Here is a 15,879-nt window from a genome sequence, read left to right as displayed (position 1 = left end):
GACCCTCAGGTCTAGATCTAGATAATGTGGCAAAATGTGTTGTTCGCGGCCGCCGCCAGCTCCGCCGGCACGATTCGCCGCCGCCAGCTCCGCCGGCACGATTCGAGACGCGCACGCGACCGGCATTAGTTTGTAGGCACTGCATACGTAAAGTAGAACGGCCAACACCGCCGAGAACGGCGGCTATCGGCAGCCTGCCGCTGCCAGTATCGACCCTCAGGTCTAGATCTAGATAATGTGGCAAAATGTGTTGTTCGCGGCCGCCGCCAGCTCCGCCGGCACGATTCGAGACGCGCACGCGACCGGCATTAGTTTGTAGGCACTGCATACGTAAAGTAGAACGGCCAACACCGCCGAGAACGGCGGCTATCGGCAGCCTGCCGCTGCCAGTATCGACCCTCAGGTCTAGATCTAGATAATGTGGCAAAATGTGTTGTTCGCGGCCGCCGCCAGCTCCGCCGGCACGATTCGAGCCGCGCACGCGACCGGCATTAGTTTGTAGGCACTGCATACATAAAGTTGAACGGCCAACACCGCCGAGAACGGCGGCTATCGGCAGCCTGCCGCTGCCAGTATCGACCCTCAGGTCTAGATCTAGATAATGTGGCAAAATGTGTTGTTCGCGGCCGCCGCCAGCTCCGCCGGCACGATTCGAGACGCGCACGCGACCGGCATTAGTTTGTAGGCACTGCATACATGAAGTAGAACGGCCAACACCGCCGAGAACGGCGGCTATCGGCAGCCTGCCGCTGCCAGTATCGACCCTCAGGTCTAGATCTAGATAATGTGGCAAAATGTGTTGTTCGCGGCCGCCGCCAGCTCCGCCGGCACGATTCGAGACGCGCACGCGACCGGCATTAGTTTGTAGGCACTGCATACGTAAAGTAGAACGGCCAACACCGCCGAGAACGGCGGCTATCGGCAGCCTGCCGCTGCCAGTATCGACCCTCAGGTCTAGATCTAGATAATGTGGCAAAATGTGTTGTTCGCGGCCGCCGCCAGCTCCGCCGGCACGATTCGAGCCGCGCACGCGACCGGCAATTGTTTGTAGGCACTGCATACATAAAGTTGAACGGCCAACACCGCCGAGAACGGCGGCTATCGGCAGCCTGCCGCTGCCAGTATCGACCCTCAGGTCTAGATCTAGATAATGTGGCAAAATGTGTTGTTCGCGGCCGCCGCCAGCTCCGCCGGCACGATTCGAGACGCGCACGCGACCGGCATTAGTTTGTAGGCACTGCATACGTAAAGTAGAACGGCCAACACCGCCGAGAACGGCGGCTATCGGCAGCCTGCCGCTGCCAGTATCGACCCTCAGGTCTAGATCTAGATAATGTGGCAAAATGTGTTGTTCGCGGCCGCCGCCAGCTCCGCCGGCACGATTCGAGCCGCGCACGCGACCGGCATTATTTTGTAGGCACTGCATACATGAAGTAGAACGGCCAACACCGCCGAGAACGGCGGCTATCGGCAGCCTGCCGCTGCCAGTATCGACCCTCAGGTCTAGATTTTGATAATGTGGCAAAATGTGTTGTTCGCGGCCGCCGCCAGCTCCGCCGGCACGATTCGAGCCGCGCACGCGACCGGCATTAGTTTGTAGGCACTGCATACATGAAGTAGAACGGCCAACACCGCCGAGAACGGCGGCTATCGGCAGCCTGCCGCTGCCAGTATCGACCCTCAGGTCTAGATCTAGATAATGTGGCAAAATGTGTTGTTCGCGGCCGCCGCCAGCTCCGCCGGCACGATTCGAGACGCGCACGCGACCGGCATTAGTTTGTAGGCACTGCATACGTAAAGTAGAACGGCCAACACCGCCGAGAACGGCGGCTATCGGCAGCCTGCCGCTGCCAGTATCGACCCTCAGGTCTAGATCTAGATAATGTGGCAAAATGTGTTGTTCGCGGCCGCCGCCAGCTCCGCCGGCACGATTCGAGCCGCGCACGCGACCGGCATTAGTTTGTAGGCACTGCATACATGAAGTTGAACGGCCAACACCGCCGAGAACGGCGGCTATCGGCAGCCTGCCGCTGCTAGTATCGACCCTCAGGTCTAGATCTAGATAATGTGGCAAAATGTGTTGTTCGCGGCCGCCGTCAGCTCCGCCGGCACGATTCGAGACGCGCACGCGACCGGCATTAGTTTGTAGGCACTGCATACGTAAAGTAGAACGGCCAACACCGCCGAGAACGGCGGCTATCGGCAGCCTGCCGCTGCCAGTATCGACCCTCAGGTCTAGATCTAGATAATGTGGCAAAATGTGTTGTTCGCGGCCGCCGCCAGCTCCGCCGGCACGATTCGAGCCGCGCACGCGACCGGCAATAGTTTGTAGGCACTGCATACATGAAGTAGAACGGCCAACACCGCCGAGAACGGCGGCTATCGGCAGCCTGCCGCTGCCAGTATCGACCCTCAGGTCTAGATCTAGATAATGTGGCAAAATGTGTTGTTCGCGGCCGCCGCCAGCTCCGCCGGCACGATTCGAGCCGCGCACGCGACCGGCATTAGTTTGTAGGCACTGCATACGTAAAGTAGAACGGCCAACACCGCCGAGAACGGCGGCTATCGGCAGCCTGCCGCTGCCAGTATCGACCCTCAGGTCTAGATCTAGATAATGTGGCAAAATGTGTTGTTCGCGGCCGCCGCCAGCTCCGCCGGCACGATTCGAGCCGCGCACGCGACCGGCAATAGTTTGTAGGCACTGCATACATGAAGTAGAACGGCCAACACCGCCGAGAACGGCGGCTATCGGCAGCCTGCCGCTGCCAGTATCGACCCTCAGGTCTAGATCTAGATAATGTGGCAAAATGTGTTGTTCGCGGCCGCCGCCAGCTCCGCCGGCACGATTCGAGCCGCGCACGCGACCGGCAATTGTTTGTAGGCACTGCATACATGAAGTTGAACGGCCAACACCGCCGAGAACGGCGGCTATCGGCAGCCTGCCGCTGCTAGTATCGACCCTCAGGTCTAGATCTAGATAATGTGGCAAAATGTGTTGTTCGCGGCCGCCGCCAGCTCCGCCGGCACGATTCGAGCCGCGCACGCGACCGGCAATAGTTTGTAGGCACTGCATACATGAAGTAGAACGGCCAACACCGCCGAGAACGGCGGCTATCGGCAGCCTGCCGCTGCCAGTATCGACCCTCAGGTCTAGATCTAGATAATGTGGCAAAATGTGTTGTTCGCGGCCGCCGCCAGCTCCGCCGGCACGATTCGAGCCGCGCACGCGACCGGCATTAGTTTGTAGGCACTGCATACGTAAAGTAGAACGGCCAACACCGCCGAGAACGGCGGCTATCGGCAGCCTGCCGCTGCCAGTATCGACCCTCAGGTCTAGATTTTGAAAATGTGGCAAAATGTGTTGTTCGCCACCGCCGCCAGCTCCGCCGGCACGATTCGAGCCGCGCACGCGACCGGTAATAGTTTGTAGGCACTGCATACATGAAGTAGAACGGCCAACACCGCCGAGAACGGCGGCTATCGGCAGCCTGCCGCTGCTAGTATCGACCCTCAGGTCTAGATCTAGATAATGTGGCAAAATGTGTTGTTCGCGGCCGCCGCCAGCTCCGCCGGCACGATTCGAGCCGCGCACGCGACCGGCATTAGTTTGTAGGCACTGCATACATGAAGTAGAACGGCCAACACCGCCGAGAACGGCGGCTATCGGCAGCCTGCCGCTGCCAGTATCGACCCTCAGGTCTAGATCTAGATAATGTGGCAAAATGTGTTGTTCGCGGCCGCCGCCAGCTCCGCCGGCACGATTCGAGCCGCGCACGCGACCGGCATTAGTTTGTACGCACTGCATACATGAAGTAGAACGGCCAACACCGCCGAGAACGGCGGCTATCGGCAGCCTGCCGCTGCTAGTATCGACCCTCAGGTCTAGATCTAGATAATGTGGCAAAATGTGTTGTTCGCGGCCGCCGCCAGCTCCGCCGGCACGATTCGAGCCGCGCACGCGACCGGCATTAGTTTGTAGGCACTGCATACGTAAAGTAGAACGGCCAACACCGCCGAGAACGGCGGCTATCGGCAGCCTGCCGCTGCCAGTATCGACCCTCAGGTCTAGATCTAGATAATGTGGCAAAATGTGTTGTTCGCGGCCGCCGCCAGCTCTGCCGGCACGATTCGAGCCGCGCACGCGACCGGCATTAGTTTGTAGGCACTGCATACATGAAGTTGAATGGCCAACACCGCCGAGAACGGCGGCTATCGGCAGCCTGCCGCTGCCAGTATCGACCCTCAGGTCTAGATCTAGATAATGTGGCAAAATGTGTTGTTCGCGGCCGCCGCCAGCTCCGCCGGCACGATTCGAGCCGCGCACGCGACCGGCATTAGTTTGTAGGCACTGCATACATGAAGTAGAACGGCCAACACCGCCGAGAACGGCGGCTATCGGCAGCCTGCCGCTGCTAGTATCGACCCTCAGGTCTAGATTTTGAAAATGTGGCAAAATGTGTTGTTCGCGGCCGCCGCCAGCTCCGCCGGCACGATTCGAGCCGCGCACGCGACCGGCATTAGTTTGTAGGCACTGCATACATGAAGTTGAACGGCCAACACCGCCGAGAACGGCGGCTATCGGCAGCCTGCCGCTGCCAGTATCGACCCTCAGGTCTAGATCTAGATAATGTGGCAAAATGTGTTGTTCGCGGCCGCCGCCAGCTCCGCCGGCACGATTCGAGCCGCGCACGCGACCGGCATTAGTTTGTAGGCACTGCATACATGAAGTAGAACGGCCAACACCGCCGAGAACGGCGGCTATCGGCAGCCTGCCGCTGCCAGTATCGACCCTCAGGTCTAGATCTAGATAATGTGGCAAAATGTGTTGTTCGCGGCCGCCGCCAGCTCCGCCGGCACGATTCGAGCCGCGCACGCGACCGGCATTAGTTTGTAGGCACTGCATACATGAAGTAGAACGGCCAACACCGCCGAGAACGGCGGCTATCGGCAGCCTGCCGCTGCCAGTATCGACCCTCAGGTCTAGATCTAGATAATGTGGCAAAATGTGTTGTTCGCGGCCGCCGCCAGCTCCGCCGGCACGATTCGAGCCGCGCACGCGACCGGCATTAGTTTGTAGGCACTGCATACATGAAGTTGAATGGCCAACACCGCCGAGAACGGCGGCTATCGGCAGCCTGCCGCTGCCAGTATCGACCCTCAGGTCTAGATCTAGATAATGTGGCAAAATGTGTTGTTCGCGGCCGCCGCCAGCTCCGCCGGCACGATTCGAGCCGCGCACGCGACCGGCATTAGTTTGTAGGCACTGCATACATGAAGTAGAACGGCCAACACCGCCGAGAACGGCGGCTATCGGCAGCCTGCCGCTGCCAGTATCGACCCTCAGGTCTAGATCTAGATAATGTGGCAAAATGTGTTGTTCGCGGCCGCCGCCAGCTCCGCCGGCACGATTCGAGCCGCGCACGCGACCGGCATTAGTTTGTAGGCACTGCATACATGAAGTAGAACGGCCAACACCGCCGAGAACGGCGGCTATCGGCAGCCTGCCGCTGCCAGTATCGACCCTCAGGTCTAGATCTAGATAATGTGGCAAAATGTGTTGTTCGCGGCCGCCGCCAGCTCCGCCGGCACGATTCGAGCCGCGCACGCGACCGGCATTATTTTGTAGGCACTGCATACATGAAGTAGAACGGCCAACACCGCCGAGAACGGCGGCTATCGGCAGCCTGCCGCTGCCAGTATCGACCCTCAGGTCTAGATCTAGATAATGTGGCAAAATGTGTTGTTCGCGGCCGCCGCCAGCTCCGCCGGCACGATTCGAGCCGCGCACGCGACCGGCATTAGTTTGTAGGCACTGCATACATGAAGTAGAACGGCCAACACCGCCGAGAACGGCGGCTATCGGCAGCCTGCCGCTGCTAGTATCGACCCTCAGGTCTAGATCTAGATAATGTGGCAAAATGTGTTGTTCGCGGCCGCCGCCAGCTCCGCCGGCACGATTCGAGCCGCGCACGCGACCGGCATTAGTTTGTAGGCACTGCATACGTAAAGTAGAACGGCCAACACCGCCGAGAACGGCGGCTATCGGCAGCCTGCCGCTGCCAGTATCGACCCTCAGGTCTAGATCTAGATAATGTGGCAAAATGTGTTGTTCGCGGCCGCCGCCAGCTCTGCCGGCACGATTCGAGCCGCGCACGCGACCGGCATTAGTTTGTAGGCACTGCATACATGAAGTTGAACGGCCAACACCGCCGAGAACGGCGGCTATCGGCAGCCTGCCGCTGCCAGTATCGACCCTCAGGTCTAGATCTAGATAATGTGGCAAAATGTGTTGTTCGCGGCCGCCGCCAGCTCCGCCGGCACGATTCGAGCCGCGCACGCGACCGGCATTAGTTTGTAGGCACTGCATACATGAAGTAGAACGGCCAACACCGCCGAGAACGGCGGCTATCGGCAGCCTGCCGCTGCTAGTATCGACCCTCAGGTCTAGATCTAGATAATGTGGCAAAATGTGTTGTTCGCGGCCGCCGCCAGCTCCGCCGGCACGATTCGAGCCGCGCACGCGACCGGCATTAGTTTGTAGGCACTGCATACATGAAGTTGAACGGCCAACACCGCCGAGAACGGCGGCTATCGGCAGCCTGCCGCTGCCAGTATCGACCCTCAGGTCTAGATCTAGATAATGTGGCAAAATGTGTTGTTCGCGGCCGCCGCCAGCTCCGCCGGCACGATTCGAGCCGCGCACGCGACCGGCATTAGTTTGTAGGCACTGCATACATGAAGTTGAATGGCCAACACCGCCGAGAACGGCGGCTATCGGCAGCCTGCCGCTGCCAGTATCGACCCTCAGGTCTAGATCTAGATAATGTGGCAAAATGTGTTGTTCGCGGCCGCCGCCAGCTCCGCCGGCACGATTCGAGCCGCGCACGCGACCGGCATTAGTTTGTAGGCACTGCATACATGAAGTTGAATGGCCAACACCGCCGAGAACGGCGGCTATCGGCAGCCTGCCGCTGCCAGTATCGACCCTCAGGTCTAGATCTAGATAATGTGGCAAAATGTGTTGTTCGCGGCCGCCGCCAGCTCCGCCGGCACGATTCGAGCCGCGCACGCGACCGGCATTAGTTTGTAGGCACTGCATACATGAAGTAGAACGGCCAACACCGCCGAGAACGGCGGCTATCGGCAGCCTGCCGCTGCCAGTATCGACCCTCAGGTCTAGATCTAGATAATGTGGCAAAATGTGTTGTTCGCGGCCGCCGCCAGCTCCGCCGGCACGATTCGAGCCGCGCACGCGACCGGCATTAGTTTGTAGGCACTGCATACATGAAGTTGAACGGCCAACACCGCCGAGAACGGCGGCTATCGGCAGCCTGCCGCTGCCAGTATCGACCCTCAGGTCTAGATCTAGATAATGTGGCAAAATGTGTTGTTCGCGGCCGCCGCCAGCTCTGCCGGCACGATTCGAGCCGCGCACGCGACCGGCAATTGTTTGTAGGCACTGCATACATGAAGTAGAACGGCCAACACCGCCGAGAACGGCGGCTATCGGCAGCCTGCCGCTGCCAGTATCGACCCTCAGGTCTAGATCTAGATAATGTGGCAAAATGTGTTGTTCGCGGCCGCCGCCAGCTGTGCCGGCACGATTCGAGCCGCGCACGCGACCGGCAATTGTTTGTAGGCACTGCATACATGAAGTAGAATGGCCAACACCGCCGAGAACGGCGGCTATCGGCAGCCTGCCGCTGCCAGTATCGACCCTCAGGTCTAGATCTAGATAATGTGGCAAAATGTGTTGTTCGCGGCCGCCGCCAGCTCCGCCGGCACGATTCGAGCCGCGCACGCGACCGGCATTAGTTTGTACGCACTGCATACATAAAGTAGAACGGCCAACACCGCCGAGAACGGCGGCTATCGGCAGCCTGCCGCTGCCAGTATCGACCCTCAGGTCTAGATCTAGATAATGTGGCAAAATGTGTTGTTCGCGGCCGCCGCCAGCTCCGCCGGCACGATTCGAGCCGCGCACGCGACCGGCATTAGTTTGTAGGCACTGCATACATGAAGTAGAACGGCCAACACCGCCGAGAACGGCGGCTATCGGCAGCCTGCCGCTGCCAGTATCGACCCTCAGGTCTAGATCTAGATAATGTGGCAAAATGTGTTGTTCGCGGCCGCCGCCAGCTCCGCCGGCACGATTCGAGCCGCGCACGCGACCGGCATTAGTTTGTAGGCACTGCATACATGAAGTAGAACGGCCAACACCGCCGAGAACGGCGGCTATCGGCAGCCTGCCGCTGCCAGTATCGACCCTCAGGTCTAGATCTAGATAATGTGGCAAAATGTGTTGTTCGCGGCCGCCGCCAGCTCCGCCGGCACGATTCGAGCCGCGCACGCGACCGGCATTAGTTTGTAGGCACTGCATACATGAAGTAGAACGGCCAACACCGCCGAGAACGGCGGCTATCGGCAGCCTGCCGCTGCCAGTATCGACCCTCAGGTCTAGATCTAGATAATGTGGCAAAATGTGTTGTTCGCGGCCGCCGCCAGCTCCGCCGGCACGATTCGAGCCGCGCACGCGACCGGCATTAGTTTGTAGGCACTGCATACATGAAGTAGAACGGCCAACACCGCCGAGAACGGCGGCTATCGGCAGCCTGCCGCTGCCAGTATCGACCCTCAGGTCTAGATCTAGATAATGTGGCAAAATGTGTTGTTCGCGGCCGCCGCCAGCTCCGCCGGCACGATTCGAGCCGCGCACGCGACCGGCATTAGTTTGTAGGCACTGCATACATGAAGTAGAACGGCCAACACCGCCGAGAACGGCGGCTATCGGCAGCCTGCCGCTGCCAGTATCGACCCTCAGGTCTAGATCTAGATAAGTCGACAACGATGGAGGCGCAGGCGGCGCCGTGGAACGCTTTCCGTGTGGTCGAAGGGGAAACGAGTCGCTCCCACCAGCTGAGGGTTCCTGCTGGATCTGCTGTTGGTGATTTCTGCGATCTGCTTGCGAAACGAGGCCTTTTCCCAGCCGACCTTGACACGTTAGACCTCAAAGTGTTCGCAAACAGCAAGGAAGAGGAGAAGGGGAGTTTTCTGACGGAGAACGACAGTTTGGAGAACTACGGAGTGGAGAAGGAGGACCCCATCATCGTGAAAGTTCCCCAGGTCTGGTTCAAGATAAAGACAGCCGATGGCCGCATCACCAGTGAAGCATCGGTTCCACTGCCCGAGTATAAGACGATTCAGCATCTAAAGGATGCATTGGAGGTGAAATACAGCACTACCTATCTCGCCGGCGTCGCTATAAACGACGTGCAGGTGTTCAACGGTAGTGATGGGCCTTTGAAGGCCAAGTCACTCATTGATTCGCTTGGTCAAACGATGGAGGAGGCGCTCGTCGTGACCGTGCTACGGACAAGAGGGCGGGAGGAAACGAAGGATGAAGCTGATGAGAGTCCAGCGAAGCGACACAGAACCGCTGGCGTTACGGAGTGGGTGTGGCGAAAAGAGGAACCTGTCTATTCTGTGCAAGATGGCATCATGGCTTTCGTGAACCGTGAGCACGCGACGCTACAACTTCAAGAGTTCCACGCAAACAACTATAATCGCGCAAATATCGGACTTGGTGGTGAAAATTGGGTGGTCCCCTTGGTGGACACTGTGTTTGGCATCGGGAAAACAAGGTTTGGTGCCGAGTACATTCGGAGATGCCAACAAATGTGGGCTGCTCACCCCAACCGAGGGAAAGACAGTTTCCTGGACACGTTGACGCAGTGCCACACGATCCAGATTCAGTTTTCCCGAACGGACCTCCTGGATAGCGAGTTGAAGTTTAATTCTGATATGGCCGACGCTGCTTTCGTGGAGCAGATCAGTTATTTCTTCGAGGAGAAATACGACAGATTACCCGGTGCTCTCACTCCCCAGTCGCTGCAAACCAATTCAGGTCTGGTGTCAGTCTTCAAACGTTTGACGAAAGAAGTTGGGCCACTGTTCATCGTGATCGACGAAATCGGCGCGGCCTTCGACGCTGTCAAGCTTGGTGACATCGCCAAACGAGAATGCTTCGTGGAATTCTGCACACAGCCCTTTGGCCGTTGTTTCCCAACAAGAAGTTATTTTTCTTGATTGCTGTCGCGCAACGTTCCTGAGCTACGTCGGTTTGAGACCAACCGCATGCGTTGAAATGACAAACAGATTTGTCGATTTCCAAAGACTCAGCCTCAATCTTCTCCGGTCACCTGCAATCGAGGAAATTATTAAGACGACGTATTGGGACAAGGGGAAGACGGAAACCATTCAGCAGCACTTTAATCTCAGTGATGGCGAAGTGAAGAAGAGTGCTGACCATCTGTTCAAGACAACATTCGGACATCCACGATCACTACTTCGCGCTTTCAAAGTTTGCCAATCCGTTGAGGAACTTAACTCGTATGATGCGCCTTTTCAGTTGGTGGAAAGAATGAACTGGCAACGGTTTGGCGAACGCTTGCGGAATTTCAAGGAGCCACTTCGATTTTTGATGACTGCTCTACTCGCTGACGAAGCAGTAGACCTAGGACAAAGGTGGAGAGACCAGGGCGGCAAAGAAATCACATACGACGCCATTGTGGATATGTTTGGAATCGCATGGGAAGGAGAATCGAAGACGGCGAGGCTGCATATACCACAACATATCCAGCACGCGGCACTAAGTTCCTTCTACCCGTTCAGAGAACTTCTTGAAAGAGCTGCACCAGCACTTGGTCGGGTGGCAATCGATCATCCTGACGAGTTCGAGCTGCTTTGCATGACGCGGTTCCAGGAGGTTATTGACGAGGAGAAACGTCCGAGCGACGTACTCTCCGAATTTTTCGCAGATACATCTTTTGGGCGCACAAAGGTGAAGTTCGCGAAGATCACATATGAAATGCCGCAAGTAACATCGAAGGGAAAGAAGCAGTCGTCGTTAACCGAAGCCACCGCGCATCCGGGAGATTTGAAGGCGTTGCTGATGGAGATCCACGGCCTTGCGCTCGAAAACGGACAATTGAGCCTGAAGCCGCTTCCGAAGTCATCTTCGCCCGACATCCTGCTGATGACGATGTCGTCAGGTACCATGGTAACAGTTGGACTCGCCGTTAAAAACTATGCCAAGTCCAGCAAGGTCGGTGGGGAAACCATACGTGAGGAGTGCAAGAAGTTTAGCAAGGTGTGCCTGCAGTTGCCCAAGTCCTCGCTTCCCCGACTGAACGTTCTCATTTTGTGTGCAACGGCCTACACCTTCCACAATGAAACGTTTCAAGGTGCCAAATTTGCCGTATATTCGACTGAAGACTCGAAGGACGACCGCGCGGGCATCGATGAGGTTATTCTGCTGGATTTATCTACGCGAGGTAATCGTGGCGAGTTTTTCGGGATTGCCGGTATCGACGAGCTAGAAAGGACGCTAGAGGCAGTTGTTGTTGCGAAACCCTCAGTGGACGTTGTCCAGACTGCAAACCAATAGTACGACTTTTCGTCGGCTGGTGGTTATGGAGACTTCTTTCATGGTAGAGGCGAAGGGATCTGCGGCCCGAAACTCGAAGAGCGTGGAATTAGCTTGACGTCGTTGACAGGGGTAGTGAGATGGTGACTGACTCATACAAACCACATGGGAGTGGTAAGGCTACAAGAACCACGTGATGATGTGCTCGTGTTGAAACTGCGTTGACACAAGTGCTGCATTTCTTACGTGATAATCGCAAATGCAAAGCTCAACAATGGGTGTGAAGTTGAGAACTGTTTAATTCTGCTGTACAGTCTTTGGGATTTTTCAAGTGTTCTTGCTTACTGTTAGTACTGGGATAGGGCCTATCCCTAAATTCCAGAGCCTCTTAGGGTGCAGCACGACTTTGTTTCACTGCCAATGATTCATTGGTCACTATGAACAGCCTAAGTCTTCATCATTGAAAACTTACCAAGGGACTAAAAGTAGTACTTCCAAGTAAGAAAGCACACCGCGTTATAACTTCGTCATCGATTGAAAAGCTGCATCCCTACAGCACCGTAGGCGGTATGCAGCCCATGCGAAAATAATAAGTCAGTCCTTGACCCCTTTCAGCACCACTGCCTTCCATAGCGACGTCGAGTTAGTCAAACTTGGTGAGATCCAGCGTCATCGACTTGGATTGTTGCAGCGTGATGTTCTTGCAGACGCCGACGAGCGCGTCAGCCTTCTCGTAGAATGAGTCCTTTAGCGAGATCACCACGCACTGGAAGTCGCAATTGGCAATGTACGTCGACACCTTGTTCACGTTCGCGTTGTCCAGTGCGGCGTCCACTTCGTCGAGCACGAAGAATGGAGACGGACGGTAGTTGTGGATCGCGAAGAGGAGAGCTAGAGCAGCAACGGTCTTCTCGCCACCTGACAATTGTTCCATCTCGCGGAAGCGCTTCATCGGGGGCATCGCATTGTACTTCATTCCGTTCAGGTAGGGCTCCTCGGCGTTCTCCAGATTCAAGTACGCCGTGGCTCCCAGAGGGTGCTTGGAGTTCTTCGCAAGCTGCTTGTACGTCGAGTCGATCACTCCGGAAATGTGGTTGAACGCCTCCATGAATCGATCGAAGCGAGCTTGCTTGACCTCCTCGAACTTGGTCGCTGTTTCAAATGACGTCTGCTTGATACGATCCAGTTCCTCCTCCTCTTTCCCAATCCGGTTCTGGATCACGTCGAATTTGTCCAGCGCGCGCATGTTTGGCTTCATACGCTCCAGCTCAGTGAGCAGCACACCGATGCGCTTTTCGTACTTGGTGTTGATCTCATCAAACTCCTTATCATCCATCACCACATGCGCATCAGGAAGCGCCGAGAAACCCACTTCTTGGTTCGTTGCGAGTAGATCTGAGCTCTCGAGGCTGTCATGATCAGCTGAGCTGCTCGTATTTGACGGCACACCGGTCGCATTGGCTTCTTCCATCTCGACATCTTCGGTGCCGTTTGAGGATTGATAAGCAATAGTTGGTAGTGTGACCTGATCCAGCGACGCCCGCTTAAAAATCCCCGTCTTGTGATCCTTCAGGCGCTCCAGTACGATCTCCTCCGAAGCAATTCTTCTTTGAATTTTGCCCTTTCTTTCTTCGTATTTGGCTTTCTTGCTGCCGATTTCCCGAAGCTCCTTCTCAAGCTCCTCCACCTTTGCTGACAAGTTCTTGCGTAGTCCTTCTTGCTCCTTCCTTTCCTTCTGCAACGCTGCCACTCGTTTCATCAAGCCGGTTTCCTCTTCAGCTCATTGCTTCAGGTGTTCGGCTTCCCGAGTTGCCCTCTCCTTTGCGTCGAGCATGGGTTGATTGAAATCCTGCGACTGCAAGTACTCGATCTGAGCCAAAACAATACAACGGTACTGTGTTAGAACATCAATAAATCGACTACAAGGCACCGCCAAATCATTACCTGAGCACGGAGTTTGGCTTCATGCTCCGTAATTTTGCGCCGCATCTCTATTGCCTTGTGGTGTCGCTTCAACACCTTCTCTTCATAGACTCGAATGCTCTCGACACCAACAGCCTCGCTGAAATCTGCAAACATTTCGTCCTCTACCCCATTGATTTGCTCCTGCAACGCCGCAATGCTACCCTTACGAGAGCTGACCGCCCCTCCATATTTCTGAAGCTCAGGCTCGATGATCTCGGCCATTCGCTTCTTGGCCTCATCAATTCGCGCTTGAATCTTTGGTCGTTTTGTTTCAGTAATCACCAAGTCTGCCTTAGCATGACTGAGTCGGCTTCTCAACCCCTCCAGTTGTGTCCGTAACGATTGCAACTTTGCGTACGAAGCACCATGCCGCTCCATTGCGCGGATTGTGTCGATGAGATCATCTTTTTGTTGCTGCAAGGCCCCCACCTCCTTTTCATCCCAGCGGCCAGCCCGAAGCACGTCATTCTTGGCGTCATACTGCCGTTCTTGCTCACCACCATTCCGTCCAATGTCACAGCTTTCACCTTCTCGTTCCGATGGAAGCACAGGTCCCGGGCGATGTCAATAGAGTCACATACAACAGTATCACCAACTGCATAGTGCAACGCCGGCTCAATCTCCGCGTCGCATTCAATCACGTCGACGACCATCTTGATATTGTAGCCCAGACCACGAAAGCGCTCATTGATAGGCTTTACACGGATCTTATCCAGAGGAATAAACTGCGCGCTACCTGCACGAGACTCACGGAGATACTGAATGCAGTCTTGGCCTGTCCTGTAGTCTGTTACTGTACCACAATTGCATCCATGTGCTTTCCAGTCGCCACGGTCACGGCCATGTTGTACTTGCGTTGGATCGGCTTGGACAGATCTACGAGGCGGCCACGAACACCGGGGTACACTCTTTTCAGCGTCTCCAGTGTCTCTGCCTGGCGCGCTTCTGCCTGCGACTGCCGCTTGTCGCCTTTCAGGTCGCGCAGCTTGTTTGTGACTCGGTCCAGCTGCTGTGAGAGCTTTTCTTTTTCTGAGCCTGGCCTCGATTCTCCTCGTCAGCATTCTGTATGCTCTTCTCAGCTTCTGCAATGTTTCTTCTCCTCCAGCAGCTGCTCGTACTCGGCCTTGAGCTCGTCCGACATGGAGATCTGCTCGAAGAACTTGGTGAGCTCGTCCGGGCTCTTGCTGGCGATGCTCTCGACGTCCCCCTGGAAGACCAAAAAGTTGCGCGCCTTGACCAGGATGCCGAGCTCCTTGAGCTGCGCCTGGTACGTCTCGGCGCTGACGTCGCGCGCGTCGATGCGGTACGAGCCCACACCTTTCTCCGAGATGAGGCGCGTGAACCGCACCTTCTTTTGACTCAAAAGTTTTGAGACGACGGTGACTGTGACGTCTGCTGCTGGGCCGCGCACGAGGCGGAGGGAGGCGCCTCGCCGTCCGCCAGCTCGTAGACGAGCGTGACGGCGGCGGCGCGGGCGCTGGTTGTGTCGTCGTCACTTGGGGCCTTGTGGATCAGGTGCTTGAGCTGCGTCGAGCGCAAATGGCGCGAGTGCACGCCCAGCACGAACGAGATGGCGTCTATGAGGTTGCTCTTGCCGCTGCCGTTGGGCCCCACCAGCGCCGTGAAGCGCTGGAAGGGCCCCACCACGTGCGCGCCGCCGTACGACTTGAAGTTCTCGAGCTCCAGCCGCGCAATGCGCCCCATAGTCGCTCCGGCCGCAGGCCGCCTCGACGTGAAGAAGCTTGCCGGGCGTTATAGGCGTTAGCATGTGTCGTGTATTTAGAGGCGTTATAAAACGACGAAAAGTTGTCCTACTTTTATGTCGCGACTGAGATCATCCAGAAGTTGACGATCCACACGCCAAAATGGATTCAACGCCAGGCTGACGCGGCGTCGCCCGCTGTAGCAGCAGCGGACGCGTCCGCGCTGAGCGAGCAGGAGGTGCTGGCGCCGCTGCCTCCGCCGCCCTCTGCGCTGCCGGACTACCCTACTCGCCGTGACGATGCCGAAGCCGAGGGCGACAAATCGGAGGCCAGCGTTGGGGACGACGACGGCAGCAGCAACACTAGTAACCGCCGCAGCTCTTCGTCGTCCAATCTGCCGTCCAAGGCCTCGTCCGCGGCGCGCTCCATGGCGTCCAAGCTGGCGAAAAGCGGGCGTAAAGTTCTGTCGCCTTTAGCCAAGAGCCCCAGCAGCGTCACCTCCGAGACATCGGAGCCCGACACTTCCTCACCCAGCGGCGCGGCCGCGGACGCATCCATGGCCGACCCCTTGGCGTCCGTTGCGTCGCTCACCTCGGGGCTCACGTCGTCACTGGCCAGCGCGTCGTCGTCCTTCGGCTCGCTGCTCTTCTCGTCGCAGAGCTCCAGTGTCAGCCAAGCCGGGGACGAGGCCGAGGACCGCGCCAGCAACGCGGCCGATCGAGCCGCTGCAGAGGTGGCGGCAGCTGCGGCGGCGGCCCAGGAGGCGGCGATACTGCGCCAGGTGAC

The 15,879-nt window shown here is 57.2% G+C and overlaps 3 protein-coding genes across 3 annotated transcripts in view; 1 reads left to right on the top strand and 2 right to left on the bottom strand.

Annotated features, from left to right (window-relative positions):
- The window catches only part of PHYSODRAFT_303506 (hypothetical protein), a gene marked incomplete at both ends in the record, with an annotated part of 52,192 nt that extends 43,629 nt beyond the window's left edge, over positions 1-8,563 (bottom strand). Inside the window, one exon of the mRNA XM_009533475.1 lies at positions 4-8,563. Within this exon, the coding sequence (XP_009531770.1) occupies positions 4-8,563 (8,560 nt within the window). The remainder of the gene's footprint in view (positions 1-3) is intronic.
- Positions 8,564-8,847: 284 nt separating this feature from the next.
- On the top strand, positions 8,848-11,446 carry PHYSODRAFT_303505 (hypothetical protein; the record flags this gene model as incomplete). The annotated part of the gene is made up of 2 exons (XM_009533474.1): positions 8,848-9,911; positions 10,045-11,446. The coding sequence occupies 2 exons, from the start codon at positions 8,848-8,850 to the stop codon at positions 11,444-11,446; spliced, it is 2,466 nt and encodes an 821-aa protein (XP_009531769.1).
- A 622-nt stretch (positions 11,447-12,068) lies between these two features.
- On the bottom strand, positions 12,069-15,094 carry PHYSODRAFT_303504 (structural maintenace of chromosomes ABC transporter; the record flags this gene model as incomplete). Its single annotated transcript, XM_009533473.1, has 7 exons — positions 12,069-12,505; positions 12,875-13,160; positions 13,370-13,822; positions 13,888-14,148; positions 14,190-14,430; positions 14,509-14,748; positions 14,802-15,094. 7 exons carry the CDS (start codon positions 15,092-15,094, stop codon positions 12,069-12,071), a joined length of 2,211 nt encoding a protein of 736 aa, XP_009531768.1.
- Between the last annotated feature and the right edge of the window lie 785 nt (positions 15,095-15,879).

Source organism: Phytophthora sojae (genome assembly GCF_000149755.1).
Source record: "Phytophthora sojae unplaced genomic scaffold PHYSOscaffold_6, whole genome shotgun sequence".
In the NCBI taxonomy this organism is placed as follows: Eukaryota; Oomycota; class Peronosporomycetes; order Peronosporales; family Peronosporaceae; genus Phytophthora; species Phytophthora sojae.
This window is presented reverse-complemented; position numbering and strand designations above follow the sequence as displayed.